Here is a 14769-nt window from a genome sequence, read left to right on the forward strand (position 1 = left end):
CACACTGAAACCAAGAAACCACTTTAGAGAGACCCAGGCTGCCTGATTATGCAAGCACTTAGCGGGGTTCTCCCATCTTTGTCACTCACTCTCCAAGGGGCAGACATCAGGGGCTCTATCAGGGCACATTACCCCAGAATGCCCACTGTGCAAATTTCCTACAGAGATACCAAGTCCTCATTAACATATCAAGGACGTTGGGGGTGGAAGGGGAGCAAAAGCTAGTCTTTACAGCCACCAACTGAGTTTCATAAAATAGATCAGACTTGGCACTTTAACACTCTCAAAGTTATAGCACAGCACCCTTTAAAGGACTGCGCAGATACAAGAAAGCATGAATTGTAAATATCTGAACAAACCAGAGCTAGAGACTTTTGCAAGACTATAACCACGGGAATGACTGGTACAACTGAAATTAACTTTGATTTAGCCAGGCTTTCTAAAGACCAGAAAAAACATAATTGCCTAAAATTGCATGCAGAGATTAGCATCCACACCTCCAAGGGAACTGCACAAAGAGGTATCTATTTGCCTTCAAATGCATAATCAGATTCCTTTGATTTGGATCAATTTGCATCAACACAAAAAATTTTGGTTATTCAGCCATAAGCCGAGCTGCCATTTTAGCTAAAATGGGCTGCTGTTCGATCTCCTAAGACTCTAAGAGCAATTGATGAATGTATCGCAGATCTGTATGACAAAATAAAATGCATTTTTAGAAATCAAGTCAATGGGGGCGCCTGGGTGGCTCAGTGGGTTAAGCCTCTGCCTTTGGCTCAGGTCATGTTCCCAGAGTCCTGGGATCCAGCCCCACATCGGCCTCTCTGCTCAGCGGGGAGCCTGCTTCTTCCTCTCTCTCTCTGCCTGCCTCTCCATCTACTTGTGATCTCTATCTGTCAAATAAATAAATAAAATCTTAAAAAAAAAAAAAGAAATCAAATCAATGATTGTCACTTAACAAAATGACTTTTAGAATATAAACACTTATACTATAAAGAGAATGTTCTAGAAAGTAAACTACTTGTTCACTCACCCAGTGGGTCTTCATTCATTTCTCATAGTTGGGAATAAAATGTAGTACAGTTAAAATGGGTTGTTCAATTAGGTTACATACTATAAAGTCCTTCATAATAAAAGACTATAAGGTTTTTTAGGCCTATTTTTATTAAATTCTTTAAAGTAGTTTAAATCAGTTTACAAAGTTTATAATGCATACAAAATATATGTAAATATTTTATGTAAAATACATGTAAAAATAGCACAAAGGACAGAGTAAGTGGAACTGAACTGAGTATATTACATATTCTTACATTTTACATGAAGTGATACAACATTAACTCAAGGAAGACTGTGATAAATTAAGGAAATATAGGGTAAGCCCGAGAACTACCTACACAAAAATACGAAAATTAAAAACCCTAATGTGTATTTACATCTCTACACAACAGACACCTCGGAGAATTTTTAAAACCAGTCATTGTCACTTGCCTAAAAATGCAGTTCTCAGAAAGGGAGCTGATAAATGGCCATTACAAACAGGTGAGGATCAGAACGTACCACACGTGTACCTGCATTCCTGGCACCCACCTTCAGATTAGTGGGAGAAAGATATTAGTCCAGGGGTGCCTGGGTGGCTCAGTTGGTTAAACGTCTGCCTTGAGTTCTGGGATTGAGCTTGGGCTCCCTGCTCAGCAGGAGAGCCTGCTTCTCCCTCTGTGTCCGCCCCTCTCTGATCCCCTGCTCATGCTCTCTCTCTCAAACAAATAAAAAAAATCTTTAAAAAAAAAAAAAAAAAAAAAAGTAAGAAAAGGAAAAGGAAAGGAAAAGAAAAAATTAGTCCAGAATCTGAGTTCAACTCTTGGATCTGCTCTTCATTCTGTGTCACCCCAAGGACTACCTGTCAAAATGCTACAAAATCCCCTTCTCTGGCCGATTCCTCCAGTGCTAGATACTCCGTGACTGCAGACTACAGCCTGGCAAGAGACTCTAGCATTTTCTCCAGGAGTGGACTCCAGTTCTGGTTATGTCTTTACTGGATCCACAAACCTACTAAGAAACGTGCTTCCTTCTCAGCAGCAAGGACACTACCTACTTTATCAGGTAGTCGTGACGACTAAATGAAGGAATATTCTGGGGGCGCCTGGGTGGCTCAGTGGGTTAAAGCCTCTACCTTCAACTCAGGTCATGATCTCAAGGTCCTGGGATGGAGCCCCACATCAGGCTCTCTGCTCGGCGGGGAGCCTGCTTCCCCCTCCCTCTCTGACTGCCTCTCTGCCTGCTTGTGATCTCTGTCTGTTAAATAAATAAATAAAATCTTTAAAAAAAAAAAAAAAGAAAGAAAGAAATATTCTGAAAGAACCTGGACCCAGATGACATGCCCCTTTCAGTTCCCTTAGCAGCAACTACAAGATGATACTGAACCAATCACAAGGCTTTTAAAGAATTAACACCTGAATGAAGTACAAAATGAATGCTGGATGCCAGGAAAGCAGTGAAAAAAGAACAGATACATTTAAGTCTACAAATTTATTCTTTTTTTTTTTAAGATTTTATTTATTTATTTGACAGAGAGAGATCACAAGTAGAGAGAGAGGCAGGCAGAGAGAGAGAGAGAGAGGGAAGCAGGCTCCCTGCTGAGCAGAGAGCCCGATGCGGGCCTCGATCCCAGGACCCTGAGATCATGACCTGAGCCGAAGGCAGCGGCTTAACCCACTGAGCCACCCAGGCGCCCTACAAATTTATTCTTAAAGCTATGCCTCCTCATAGACATCTTCTCACATCTTACAGAATTATTTGCTACACATCCTCAGAACAGTTGCCAAAACGTAAAAATAATTCACAAATGGTTTTTTGCCAAGAGCATAAAAAGGCAATCTATTTATTTTAATCTAGAAAGCTTTTATCTATTTATTTTTCTAGAAAGCTTTTATTTATTTTTTAATTTTTTAGCAGAAGGAGGGGCAGAGGAAGAGAGAAAATCTTAAGCAGGCTCCATGCCCAGCACAGAGCCTCACTCGGGACTCGATCTCACACAGCCCTGAGATTACAACTTGAGCCACAATCAAGAGTTGGACACTTAACTGCCTGAGCCACCTGGGCGCCCCATTCTAGAAAGCTCTTAAATCAGCGGTAGGACTCTTGCACAAGCCAGACAGCCACAAGGCAAGCCCTCCTCTGAGGACTCACCCCATAATTCCCACCCTTCCAATCCTGAGGCCAAAAATAAGCCTTGGGTCCTAGACTCTTGGCATCGATACATGGTGTGGCATTGGTATATGGTTCCCCATCCTTCAGCGGGAGAATCCTGAACCCATTCTTCTCATCAGGCTTATCCTCCTCAGGACTTCTCCATCCTGGTAAAATCAAATCAGACCTAAGAAGGCTGTTATATTAGAGACTGAATAGAAATCACCTAAAAGCTCAGAAGGCCTGGTTCCCAGGCTCAACCACCCGCCAGCAACATAACCCAAGGAAAACCATTTCACCCTCTCGTCTGGGTTTTCTCACATGTAATTCAGCTCAGAATATTTAGAGCTGGAATAATAAGTACACCTACTCTATGCCCTTCCAAAGACTGTCAGAGACTATTGGTAATGCTTACACACACCGAAAGCATGTATACTCAATCTTTCTGAGGATTAAAATCATTTTGTAATGTCACAAAATTTCCAGGAATTTAGGTGGCTTTTTTTGTGTGTGCTTTATAAAATTGAATCTGTTTCCTAAAGATAGTGAAATACAGTAATGATGGCAAAGGTCAATGCCAGGCATTGAACTAAACACTTTAGACATATATTCGTTTACTTACTCCTCACAATAATCCTATGATTGTTACCCCCATTTTATGCTGCAAAGGGGGGCGGATCTGACGCACAGAGAGGTTCAGCATTCACCACGTCCTGGTGGAGCCAGGACTGAGACCCAGCCACTACTCTTAGTGTCCTCTTGGCCCCAGACTAATAATATGCAAACAATTTCCAACAATTTTTTTTTAAGATTATTTATTTATTTATTTATTTGACAGAGAAAGAGAGAGAGAGATCACAAGTAGGCAGAGAGGCAGGCAGAGAGAGAGAGGGAAGCAGACTCCCCATTCAGCAGAGAGCCCAATGCGGGGCTCGACCCCAGGACCCCGAGATCATGACCTGAGCTGAAGGCAGAGGCTTAACCCACTGAGCCACCCAGGCACCCCCCAACAATTATTTTTAATGAAGAAAACTATGGCATAATCCCAGAGGAACCCATGAGGGCCAGTGACATCTACTGACGACTCGCTGTGTGCCAGACTCACTGCACCTTCTCTCAGGAATCCTCACAGCCCTCAGGGGTAAGAAGTATTTTCCCTTCTCACAAGTTACAAACCTGAAGGTCCGTGAGATTCAGGAACTTGCTTCAAATTCTAAAATTAACAAATTGAGAAGATAATATATAAAATAAGTTTATAAAATTACAAAAAAAATTTATAAAATTACAAAAATTTTTTATAAAATTACCAAAAAAATGTTATAAAATTACACAGAGAAGGGTTTGAATCCCTGCCCGTCTCCCTCTGACAACATCGGCTGGACCAGCCCCTCCTCGGCTTGGAGGCCTCGAGGAGAGTGAGAACCGACCATCTGACTTATGCCAACCCTTGTCCCCATACCAGTGGGAAGGGACACCCACTAACCGGGGGACCTGGAGAAGGGGAGGGAAACCTTCTGACGACCAATCAGAAAGGATGAAGGGGAGAGAGTTCTCCCCATGAGGCAGGAGCTTCGTTCACAGCCTGATGGCAAGACCTCCAGATTCAGAATTTCATGTTACAACTAACACTGCATTTTTCCAAAGAAACAATGAGAAACCACCATTAATATGGAGGCCCACCTCTGTCAGGGTTAAATAGAGGGTTGGCAGGAGAACCAAACCACCACTTACTGCTTTGTTTCCACAGGAAAAGGTATTCCAAGAAAAACACTGCAATGAAAGACCGCTGCGGGCCTCCCGTTTGTAGGCCAGGGACTGCCCCACATGCCCACCTTTCTGTATTTTGAATCCAGTTCACCCGGGGCCCATGCATGTCCCCCAAACCACATGCAGTAAAATCCTCAACTAACACGTTTCATCTATAACCGCGATTAGTTTTATAGCTTATTCTCCCTGGCTTTAAACCATACACTATTAAAGGTTTCATAGTATTTTTTTGTTCTTTTAGGGACCGTCCACATGGCTGGTCTGGATGAGTTTGACCTAAGAACTCTGTGGAAGGAGGGAGGTCATCCATCTGTGCCAGGGTAGCTTCCGGGCTCCACAGAAACAGCCCTTTGCTGCGAGGCTATGAGACTCTGCCTTGGCTCAGGAGCCTACCCACGGCCCAGCTGTGTGATGTTGGTCAAGTCAAGCGGCTTAAGCTCTCTGTGCTTCGGGGTCCTCAGTCCTCGGACAAGGGAGGGATGTGAACGGATGCTTTCTAGATGTCTAAACTCCCTCTTCAAGCCACAGTCGTCAAGAAAGGCATTTCAGAAGCAGATGCGCTTGAACCAGATACAGGAGGTTGAGTGGAATCCAGGTAACAGCTAGAAGAGCCGGGGGTTAGCAAGTTCCTACCGTGGTTGAAACAGAACCCTCGGCAAGAATCATATGAGGCGATACCTAGTCTCCACAGATTTAACACACAGATTTCCACCTAAAGCGTGAGGAGCAGGACCTGGCAGGGAGAAAGCACTTGACAGTGTTCTAGTGCCCTTATAACCACTGTCCTTGTAACAACCATTCTGAGCACCTGTCATTCGCACTCTGCAGGGGAGGGCACTGAGGCTCAGGATCCCCATTACCTGGTCAGACCTGAGATGATGGATTACAAGTGCACAGCCTCCAGGGGGGCGGCGGGTGGGCAAGGGCAGACACAACGGTCACCCTGACGGAGACCTCACACTGTCTGTGACAGGCACAGAGGGTGCCTATGAAAATAAAGAAAACCCTGCCTGGCCGGACCTTCCAGGGCAGTAAAGGCAGAAACAGCCTAAACAAGGGAGAAGTACCAAAGGAGGAAGGTAATCATTAACCTAAAATGGCATAAGGAAATACTGCAAAGGTGCCCTGAGGGCACCCATGATTCAGGGCTCAGCTCTGCAGAGAGGGCTGGCAGGGAGACTGCGTGTTTTAAGTTGGCCTGGGTACTGGAAGAAATGAGAGTGGGAGAGAAGCAGACTCCGACAGGGGCAGGCAAGAGGGGGAAGTGAAGGAAATGACCTGGAAAATCAAAATGAAGGCAATGCAGAGGAAAGCCTAGTCCGACAGTCTGCAGCTGATGTCCTTCGACCGAGTCACTGTTGCCTGCAGAGGTAACAAGTCGAATCAGAGCTATGCTGATGGAGCCAGGTCAGACATACTCGCACTGCTCCTAACGCTGGACAGCATCACATCAAACACAGGGAAGAATATCGGAGGGACACGTTGTGTAGCAAAATCCTGGGTCTTGCACTGTAGGGTTCAGCTGCCAAAAGCAAGGCCACGGGAGAAACCAGAGGATTAAAAAAACTGAGATGGGGTCTCTTTCTGTCCGCTCGGGGAACATGAAGAGGAAATTCAAGACTCACTGGGTTGGGGGTCTCAGGCCCTGTTAATCTCTCAAGGTCTTAGGGCCCCCTCCAGCAAAAAAGAGGGAGGAAACACAGCTAAAGAAAGAAAAGCCGACATCAAAGAAGATTCCAAACCCACAGAGCTTGATGCTGGCAACAAAAATGTCCTGAAGAGTTTTGGGAACCATAAACCAACAGCGTATTAACAGAGGAGCAATAATTTCTCATCATGCAAGAACACATAACATTTCTGTTATGGAAATCAAACATTTCTTCTTCTATAATTATTTTTCTCCTCCCCCCCCACCCCCATCCACCTAAATCTTCCTCTGTGACTGGTTAAGGGGAATAGGGTGGGGAGAAACTATGAACACAGAGAGCAATCTGATGATAAAAGCGTTTCCCCCCATTGCATTGCTGGAGTAAGCAAGAAAAGCCAAATTCTCACAGTTCGTCGACTTTCTATTCATGTAAACAATCTCACTTTATTTTTGAATTACTTTGTGGGAACAGATGGTTTCCAAATGCATGACTTCTTACTACAGTAGATGGAAGCAAGACTACTGAACTCTTCAATTAAGATGAAGAAAACACAGGCGTGCTTCAAGCTTGTCTCCATGCGTAGACCTAGTTTTCCTGAATGAAGGCTTACTTGGAATTCTAACCTTTTTTTTTTTCCTTTTGGTTAAACAATTCACATCACAGAGAAAAAAAATCCATACGAAATAGAGTAACTGCAAATTCTGGAATTGATTTTCATGAAACAGCAGCAACAAAAGCCAGAAGTATCAGTAACAGAAGCCTCTAGGCTTCCTATAGGTTACACATAAATAAAGGCATGAAATATGTGAATATAGTTGGGTTTTGTGCCTTAGATCCTTAAACCTTTTATGATAGATTATTATAATACCTTGAAATAATCACTGCAATTAACACCAAATTACCTTAATCCCAACAACTGACTCAATCACTGAAATTGTTCACAAATCCGGGGCCTTACCAAATCTCAACCCAGGGCAGTTTCCCTGATGTCTCTGTAAGGCAGAACCCTAATTTTCCAAAGAACTAAACCAAATCTGGAAAGTAGCGTCACAAACAGGTTTTTGTGAGGCTTAGACAAGAGTGCAAGTTATGTGGCCAGACTGATGAACCCACAGCCACTTTAAGTAGAATTAATAGCATTTCTATCATTTAAATTACCAAGTCTCTGGAAAAATATACTCTGTCCATGCCTGGTAGTGACTCAGGAGAGAAAGTAAGAGAATAAATGCCGGCCCTCGAAACGCAAAACATCTGCTTATCTAACTATCTGTCATCTAACTATCCTCCTACCTATCTATACTTTTATGTACATTTCTCTATTTTGCATATTTTGTACTTATGTATGTTTATATGGATAGATATAAAGGAAAAAATAGAAAAGTACAAACAAAGAGGGGAAAAACTTATGTTTAAAAACAAGTAATGATGAAATTGAGTAACAGGATAGAAAAAGTCTTCCTACACATCAGAAGAACAACAAGAGTAAAAGGACACTGACCTGTGAATTGATCAAGATTAACAGACTTCAAAAGGGATCTACCTTTCAAATGCTTGCCACCAGAGAGTTACTAAACCACAGCATGAAAAAATTTAAGTTTGCAAGGGAACTCGAAATTTTTTTAATCAATAATTTAAATTAAAAATTTAAATGTTGGGTCTGCCAAATTTTGGCTTAATGACCTTCACTCACCAAAAACCAAATTTAAGATGTTGCAGTGACCGACAAACAATCCAGAAGAATCATCCCAATGATGAAGGTCAAACCCTGGGCTGTTTCTTTATAAACCAGCACAGGCCAAAAATTCCCAGAGGTTTTGTGGCCTATAATTGTATGCTATTATTCTAGAGACTTGATTAGTGTGCTCCTGCCTCTTCAATAAAGAGCGGCCCACAGTGCAAGCACTGAGAATAGCAGGGTGTTTGTGGAGACGGTTTCTGCTATACACAGACACATAGATGAAGCGGATCTGGACAGGACCCTGAGCCACCATGTATACTGAGTTTTTAATATTCTAAAAGCTTTCACCATTAGAAGTTTTCTACACCTTAGGAAGGAAGGAATTAATCAACAGAAGAAAAAATAACAACAGGAAGGAAAAGTGGTGCCTGGGTGGCTCAGTGGGTTAAAGCCTCTGCCTTCGACTCAGGTCATGATCCCAGGGTGCTGGGATTGAGCCCCACGTTGGGCTCTCTGCTCAGCAGGGAGCCTGCTTCCTCCTCTCTCTCCGGCTGCCTCTGCCTACTTGTGATCTCTGCCTGTCAAATAAATAAAAAATCTTTAAAAAAAAATAGGAAGAAAAGGCTGTGACTGATCATTTATGCATGGAAAAGGATTGAAGATACATGTCATAAATGTAGACATTCACATATTGATGACTGTAATAAATGATAGGTACAGCAATAACTAACAAATTTAATTCAATAGCAGAAAAATAATCTGAAACTAAGTATCACTATAAAAGAACATAAGTTTTAAGGAGCCACATGATTTCAAAAGTTTCATCACATTTGTAATGAAAACTCTCTGTTTTTGGAACAGAACATGTTTTTGAGAACACATAGATTACTTTATCAAGTTCTGTATGAATTCTGATAACTAAAGACTGCTAACATCCCAAGGATTCAGGTGCTATAGTATGGGAATGGGTGGGGAACATCAGCCTTCAGCAGATAAGCCTGCCCACAAATCTCCAAGAAGATTCTTTGAATCTGCATAGACATTTGAGGGAGCTAGCTCAGACAGACTCGGGTGTTAGTCCCACAGACTGACAAGTCCCAGGCCTCAGCCATCTCCAGAGTCCTCAAATAAAAGGTCCTAAGAGCCCTAGTCTCTGTGACGTCATTACATGGTGATAGTGGGCAGGCAGGATCTGACCAGAGGCACAGGCTTAAATGCCTCTCTTTCTGTTTTATTCACAGATCTCAGGCCATCAGGTTCTCACTCTACATCTCAGAAACATCTTACCAACCACAGAATGTTCCTGGGCACTTCTATCCCAAACTAATCCATCCTGTAAAATCTGACCCAAACCATGCCTATGCTATGAAAGTCTTTCCTAAGCGGCTTAACTGAAAAGACCTTTTCTTCTGAATTTCACAGACACTGTCTATCTGTGCGATTCAGCATCTCACCTTGACCTGCTTTGAGGCTCCTGGGACTTCCCGAACTATTGCTTACCTTCTCATGCATTCCCATCTTATCTTCACCTTGCAATCTCCTATACCTTCCACTCAGGTATATACAGGACCACAGTGAGCATTTCTTTTATGCCAGACTTCAATATTCCTGTTTGGGTAGGCTCTTCATTTCCCGTACATTCTTTCCTGCTTCCAGCCACCTCAAAAAGATACTGCCATGATACACTCTACCCTCTTCTTGGGTTTTTTTTGTTTTTTTGTTTTTGTTTTTTAAGATATTTATCAATTTGAGAGACAGAGAGATAGAACAATGGAGGAAGTGGAGCAGAAGGACAAGCAAACTTCCTGCTGAGCAGGGAGCCTGATGCAGGACTCAATCCCAGGACCCCAAGATCATGACCTGAGCGGAAGACAAACGCTTAACCTACCGAGTCACCCAGGCGCCCCCCACCCTCTCCTTAATGGGACCAGTTCTCACCAACTGTCTGTGCATCATATCCAAGGGCTTCCTTTTTATTTTCTAGCACCTCCTGCAATCAATCTGAGACAGACACTCTACTCTCTTTTCTTACTCCTCTTTTCGATTTGCTTTTTCTCATATTCCACACCACCTTGAACTTCTTCATCCCAAAATGACACACTTAATAAATCAGCACTAAAAAAAAAAAGTTTGCTTTCTTGATGCACGTCTGTATTTCTTTTTATCAGGCCCAATTTTATGCGTCAGTTTCTATTTCTTAAGCATCATCTTTTGAGCTCTTGTTGTTACAAGCTACCTCACATCACCTTAAATCTAGGCAGCATGTGTCTTTCTAAAACAAAGTATTATATTTATCCTGTAAATCTTCCAACTCATTCTGCAAAATCAATTTCCTCCTTTCCCTCCCCATCCCCCTCCAGATAGAATGGAAACTCCGTATGAAGGGATACAGGAATTCTCTGATGATCCCCGGTGCCTGAAACAGTGCCTGGCACTTAGCAAGGCCTGGCAGGTTCTTGAGGAATGAATGTTGGTTGCTTGAACCCCCCAAACAGCCTCTCAGATTCCGCTCCTCTCAACCTCTTCTCTGCTTCGCAGGAACATGGTCAAGAACATAAAAGCCAAAGTGAAACCGTCAGGGTCCGATGATTGGCTCACCATCTAAGTAGGGGTATGACCTTGAGCCTATTACCTGACTCTTAACCGCAACCTCCCCAAACGTAAATGAGGATATGAATAGGCTTCCATGAGGAATGAGCGGGCGAATGCAGATAAAGTACTTGGCACCCTGCAAAGTGAACACACCAAGGCCTTATCATGGCTCTTTTGTTCACGCTTCTCCCATTCAGTGTCACTTGTGCCACCACACCTGCATTAAGTCAGGCTTTCTTGCCAAACCTTCTCACCTTCAAAAAGGCTGGACCCTGACAAGATTAGTTTGACTCAAATATGAGCAAACCAATAGGCTTTGGGCCTGAGGCACTATGAGCGAAGGCTTGCGAGTTTTGGGGTTTTATTACCCTGTGAAAAATATGTATGCATTTTAGTGATAGAGTTTAGACATTTCCTGAGCGGCCCCCCGGCCTCTATGTTTCTGCATTTACATCTCACTTTTCAACTCTGTTCAGATAAGTTACATTACCCAAGAGTGGCGGTCTGCACAGGTGGCAGCCAGAAGAGTTTACTTTTACCGAATGGCCTGAATTATACAACTGATCAGTGAGAAAAAGCTTTCTGTGTCACTCCCTGTTTTACAAAATTTATGAAAAAGTGCACTTTACATCTCAGGTCTTTAAGAATCTTCATGGGCCATTCTGATTTTAAGAGCTTTTCTGTAAACTTCTGTAAATTCTAAACTAAATATTAACCAGGAGAAACCACTGTCTTTATCATATGTCTTACTCCTCATACTCTGCACTTTGCCAGAACTCTTCATATGCAGGAAACGTCAACACTGTGCAAACTGGGGGTGATTTAACTCTTGCTTTATTTTGATTTTTGATCCTCCAAATAAAGAACAGTGATCAGTAAATACTTCTTTAGAACAAAGGGCAGAGTACACTTGGTTTACAGCCAGCTTTTGACCTGAAGCAAAAAAGTTTTGCAGAAGCCACCCTGGAACACGGCAGGGCACTCACATTTCCCATGAAATCGCTGGCTACCTTAAATACACTTTACCTTTTCCAAGTTGTCCTACATTTCTACAAACATTGGTGATATCCCCTATCCCATACCTAATATTGCATTTTTTGTTGGGAAATTGATGTTAAGATTCTGACTTTTAATTAGTTAGAATTCTCTGAACCTTAAACACATGCAAGGAAAGGTCACAAATAAAAACTGGCAAAACTCACAACCTAATAAATTCACCCCAACCAAGCAAGAGAGGAGAAAAGGAATATTGTGGGGCATTTACCTCACGTGGCGAGGTCTTAACTGAAAAAAAGGTGGTCCCTGCTTTTAAAAGCACAGGTCTCAAAGAAATGCCAGCACAGCAGACCCACCAAGTTCACTCAAATTTGGGAATAAACATCTGCATAACTGAGTGGACCAACAACTTTCAAACCCCTCTACCCAACACTGACCCTGCAAACATATATTATTCGTCACCAGCTCCCTTTCCCGCAGTCATACCCAATCCTACCATAGTCCCTGGTATTCTCTATGGCAAAAGGGAAGTAGAACTTAGCAACAGATTTTTTTTTTTTTAAAGCTAATGATTCAGGCAATTCTTGGAATAACTTCCACTTGAGAAAATGTAACTAAGAGGTCCTATCAAGAGACTCCCCAGCTGCTGAGAGTTCAACTCTGGAAATTCCCTCCTTTGTGACGATTCCTGACTACCCCTAATCCAGGCCACAAAGTTTAATGACCCTAAAGCGCCCTTTTTTGCCTCCAGCAAACTTGTTATTCTTTCTAAATATTCATTAAGACGCTCAAAGATGTTTACTGACTTGAAGTCGAAAACAAAAAGCACTGGAAACCTAACTCCAAAAACCTTGCTTCCCTCGCCCAACCCCCTCTTTTCCCCCAGGAGAGGAAACTGGGAGATCTGGAGCTGAGAGTTGAGCCATCCAGTATCCAAGGGGTCTGACACTCAGCCCAAGAGGTGATGACAGCCAGGAGGTCTGGGCAGTGGTTCCAAAATGGGGCACCCACTGCACTGGGAAATGTTGGGCGCTTGCCAAGATACAAACCCTCCCCCGGGGGGGAGCTGAATCGGATGGTCGGAAACCAAGGCAGTTCTGCAGGGATCCCAAGGCCCAAATCGAGTTCCACCAGCCTCCTTCCTGTTTATAGATCCCGCTCGCGTAACCCCAACTACCAAAGAGAAAGCAGACGTCTCCGAAATATGTCAATACATGACATAACTTGAAAGAGCTGGCTGCTCATTGGCGCGAGTTACAACTTGTCGGGTTCACACAGGAAAACCGGCTCGCTTTAATTACTTTTCTTTTAATATGCCATGCCGTCCCCTCCTGGGCCCCCGCAAAGATCGGGTTACTGAGAACCAGGGAGCCTCGACGGTAGGACCGAACCGTGTGGGCGGCTAGCTGAAGGCAAGAAACACCGGAGCCGAGCCGACGAAGTGGCTGCCCATTCGGATTGGCGACAACGGCAGCGACTCTCCCCTCGCACAGGCGCAGGAGAGGAAGGCTGGCACCTCCTCGCAGTCCGCACCAAGTTGCTCGACCGCTCGGTGATGTCGCGAGGGGGCCTAGCTGCACCACGCCACTGCCCTCGGGTCGGCCCCGGGCGCGCCACCTTTGTCTCGGCTTCCCCGTCCGGACGGGCGACTCCTGGCGCGAACCGGGCTTTGCCCCGGTCGGAAACACACACCCGGCGCTCGGCTTCCCCCGGCTCCGCGCGGGGCCCGGAAAGCCGACACGGCCTCCCCAAACCTCCCACTTGCACCGCGCGCCCCCGACTCCGGGCCCGTCCGCCACTTCCCTGGCGCGGCCGCTGCAGGGCGGGGAGCCGGAGACCCGCGCGCTCGCGGACGCCGCGGCCCGACGCACCCCGGTACTCTCGCCAGGCGGGGGCCACCTTGCCCTCCGCGGCGCCCGCCTCTCCCACGCCTACGCGTGTTCTGACTCTGGAAAGCACCCGCCAGAGGACCCCCCACGAAGCCAGAACTGACTGGCCGCGGCGAGAGGAAGGCGCGACAGCTGCTCACCCACACCCACTGCCTGCCCCTCGGCCCTTTCTCACCTGCCTGCACCGTGTCCGAGAGGTCGTGCCCGGGGGCCGCGGTCCTGGGAAATTCCTTCAGTTTCCTGGAGCTGAGGTTCAACCCCCCGGAATTGGCCGCTTCCTCTAGCGCGCGCTCCAGCCCCCGGTTCAAGGGCAGGTTGAAGCCCCCGCTGCCGCCGCCGCCGCCGCCTCCCCCGACCCCGCTGCCCGCTCCGGTTCCTCCGTGGTGCTGATGGTGGTGGTGGTGGGGATGATGATGTGGGTGCAGAGTAGCCACCGAGAGAGCAGGGACGAAAGGTTGGGGTTCGCTTCCCGGCGTCGCCATCTTCTCCCGGGCCCCCCCACCCCGCCCCGCCGCTCTTGCGGGGGGGGTCACAGCTTTCCCCCGGGAGGGGGAGACTGCCGCACGGGCCGAGTCCCTGCAGTGCCCCACCGAAAAATACTGGAAGAAGGGGAGGAGGGTGTGGCAGGCGCGCGGAATGGGGAGCAGTCGGGGAGGCGGCAGTGGCGGCTCGGTCTCGAAGGTTTCCTGTCCCTGGGAAGCTAAGCACTGCGGCGGCGGCGGCGGCAGGCAGCGCGCATGTGTCTCCTCCCGCCCTGGCTCCCTCCTCTCCGCGGCTCTCCCCTCCTCCGCGGCGCCGCCTGCTCTCTCCTCCTCCTACCCCAAGCTGTCAGTCCAGCCCTGAGCCTTCCTCCGCGCGGAATCGGGCCGGCCCCCGCGGCTTCGCTGCGCTCCGCCTGGCAGTCGCGGGGTACGTTGGGGGCCGGACCCTATGACCGGGGCGACCTTCGTTTAGACGCCGAACACCTCAGGGTTCTTTTTGCTGTCCAGGGCATTTGGGGGGACAAGAGGTT

General features: G+C 46.0%; 1 protein-coding gene across 4 annotated transcripts in view; it reads right to left on the reverse strand.

Moving 5' to 3' along the window:
• LRCH1 (leucine rich repeats and calponin homology domain containing 1) overlaps positions 1-14527 on the reverse strand; it is a 197371-nt gene extending 182844 nt beyond the window's left edge. The window contains exon 1 of one of the 4 annotated variants that reach the window (XM_047723439.1): positions 13933-14521. In XM_047723439.1, the coding sequence (XP_047579395.1) occupies positions 13933-14239 (307 nt within the window). In that variant the 5' untranslated portion in view covers positions 14240-14521. Of the gene's footprint in view, positions 1-13932 lie in introns of all 4 variants that reach the window. The other 3 variants (XM_047723441.1, XM_047723438.1, XM_047723440.1) reach the window with 3 other exon arrangements.
• Positions 14528-14769: the final 242 nt, after the last annotated feature.

Source organism: Lutra lutra, chromosome 3 (assembly GCF_902655055.1).
Source record: "Lutra lutra chromosome 3, mLutLut1.2, whole genome shotgun sequence".
Taxonomy (NCBI): domain Eukaryota; kingdom Metazoa; phylum Chordata; class Mammalia; order Carnivora; family Mustelidae; genus Lutra; species Lutra lutra.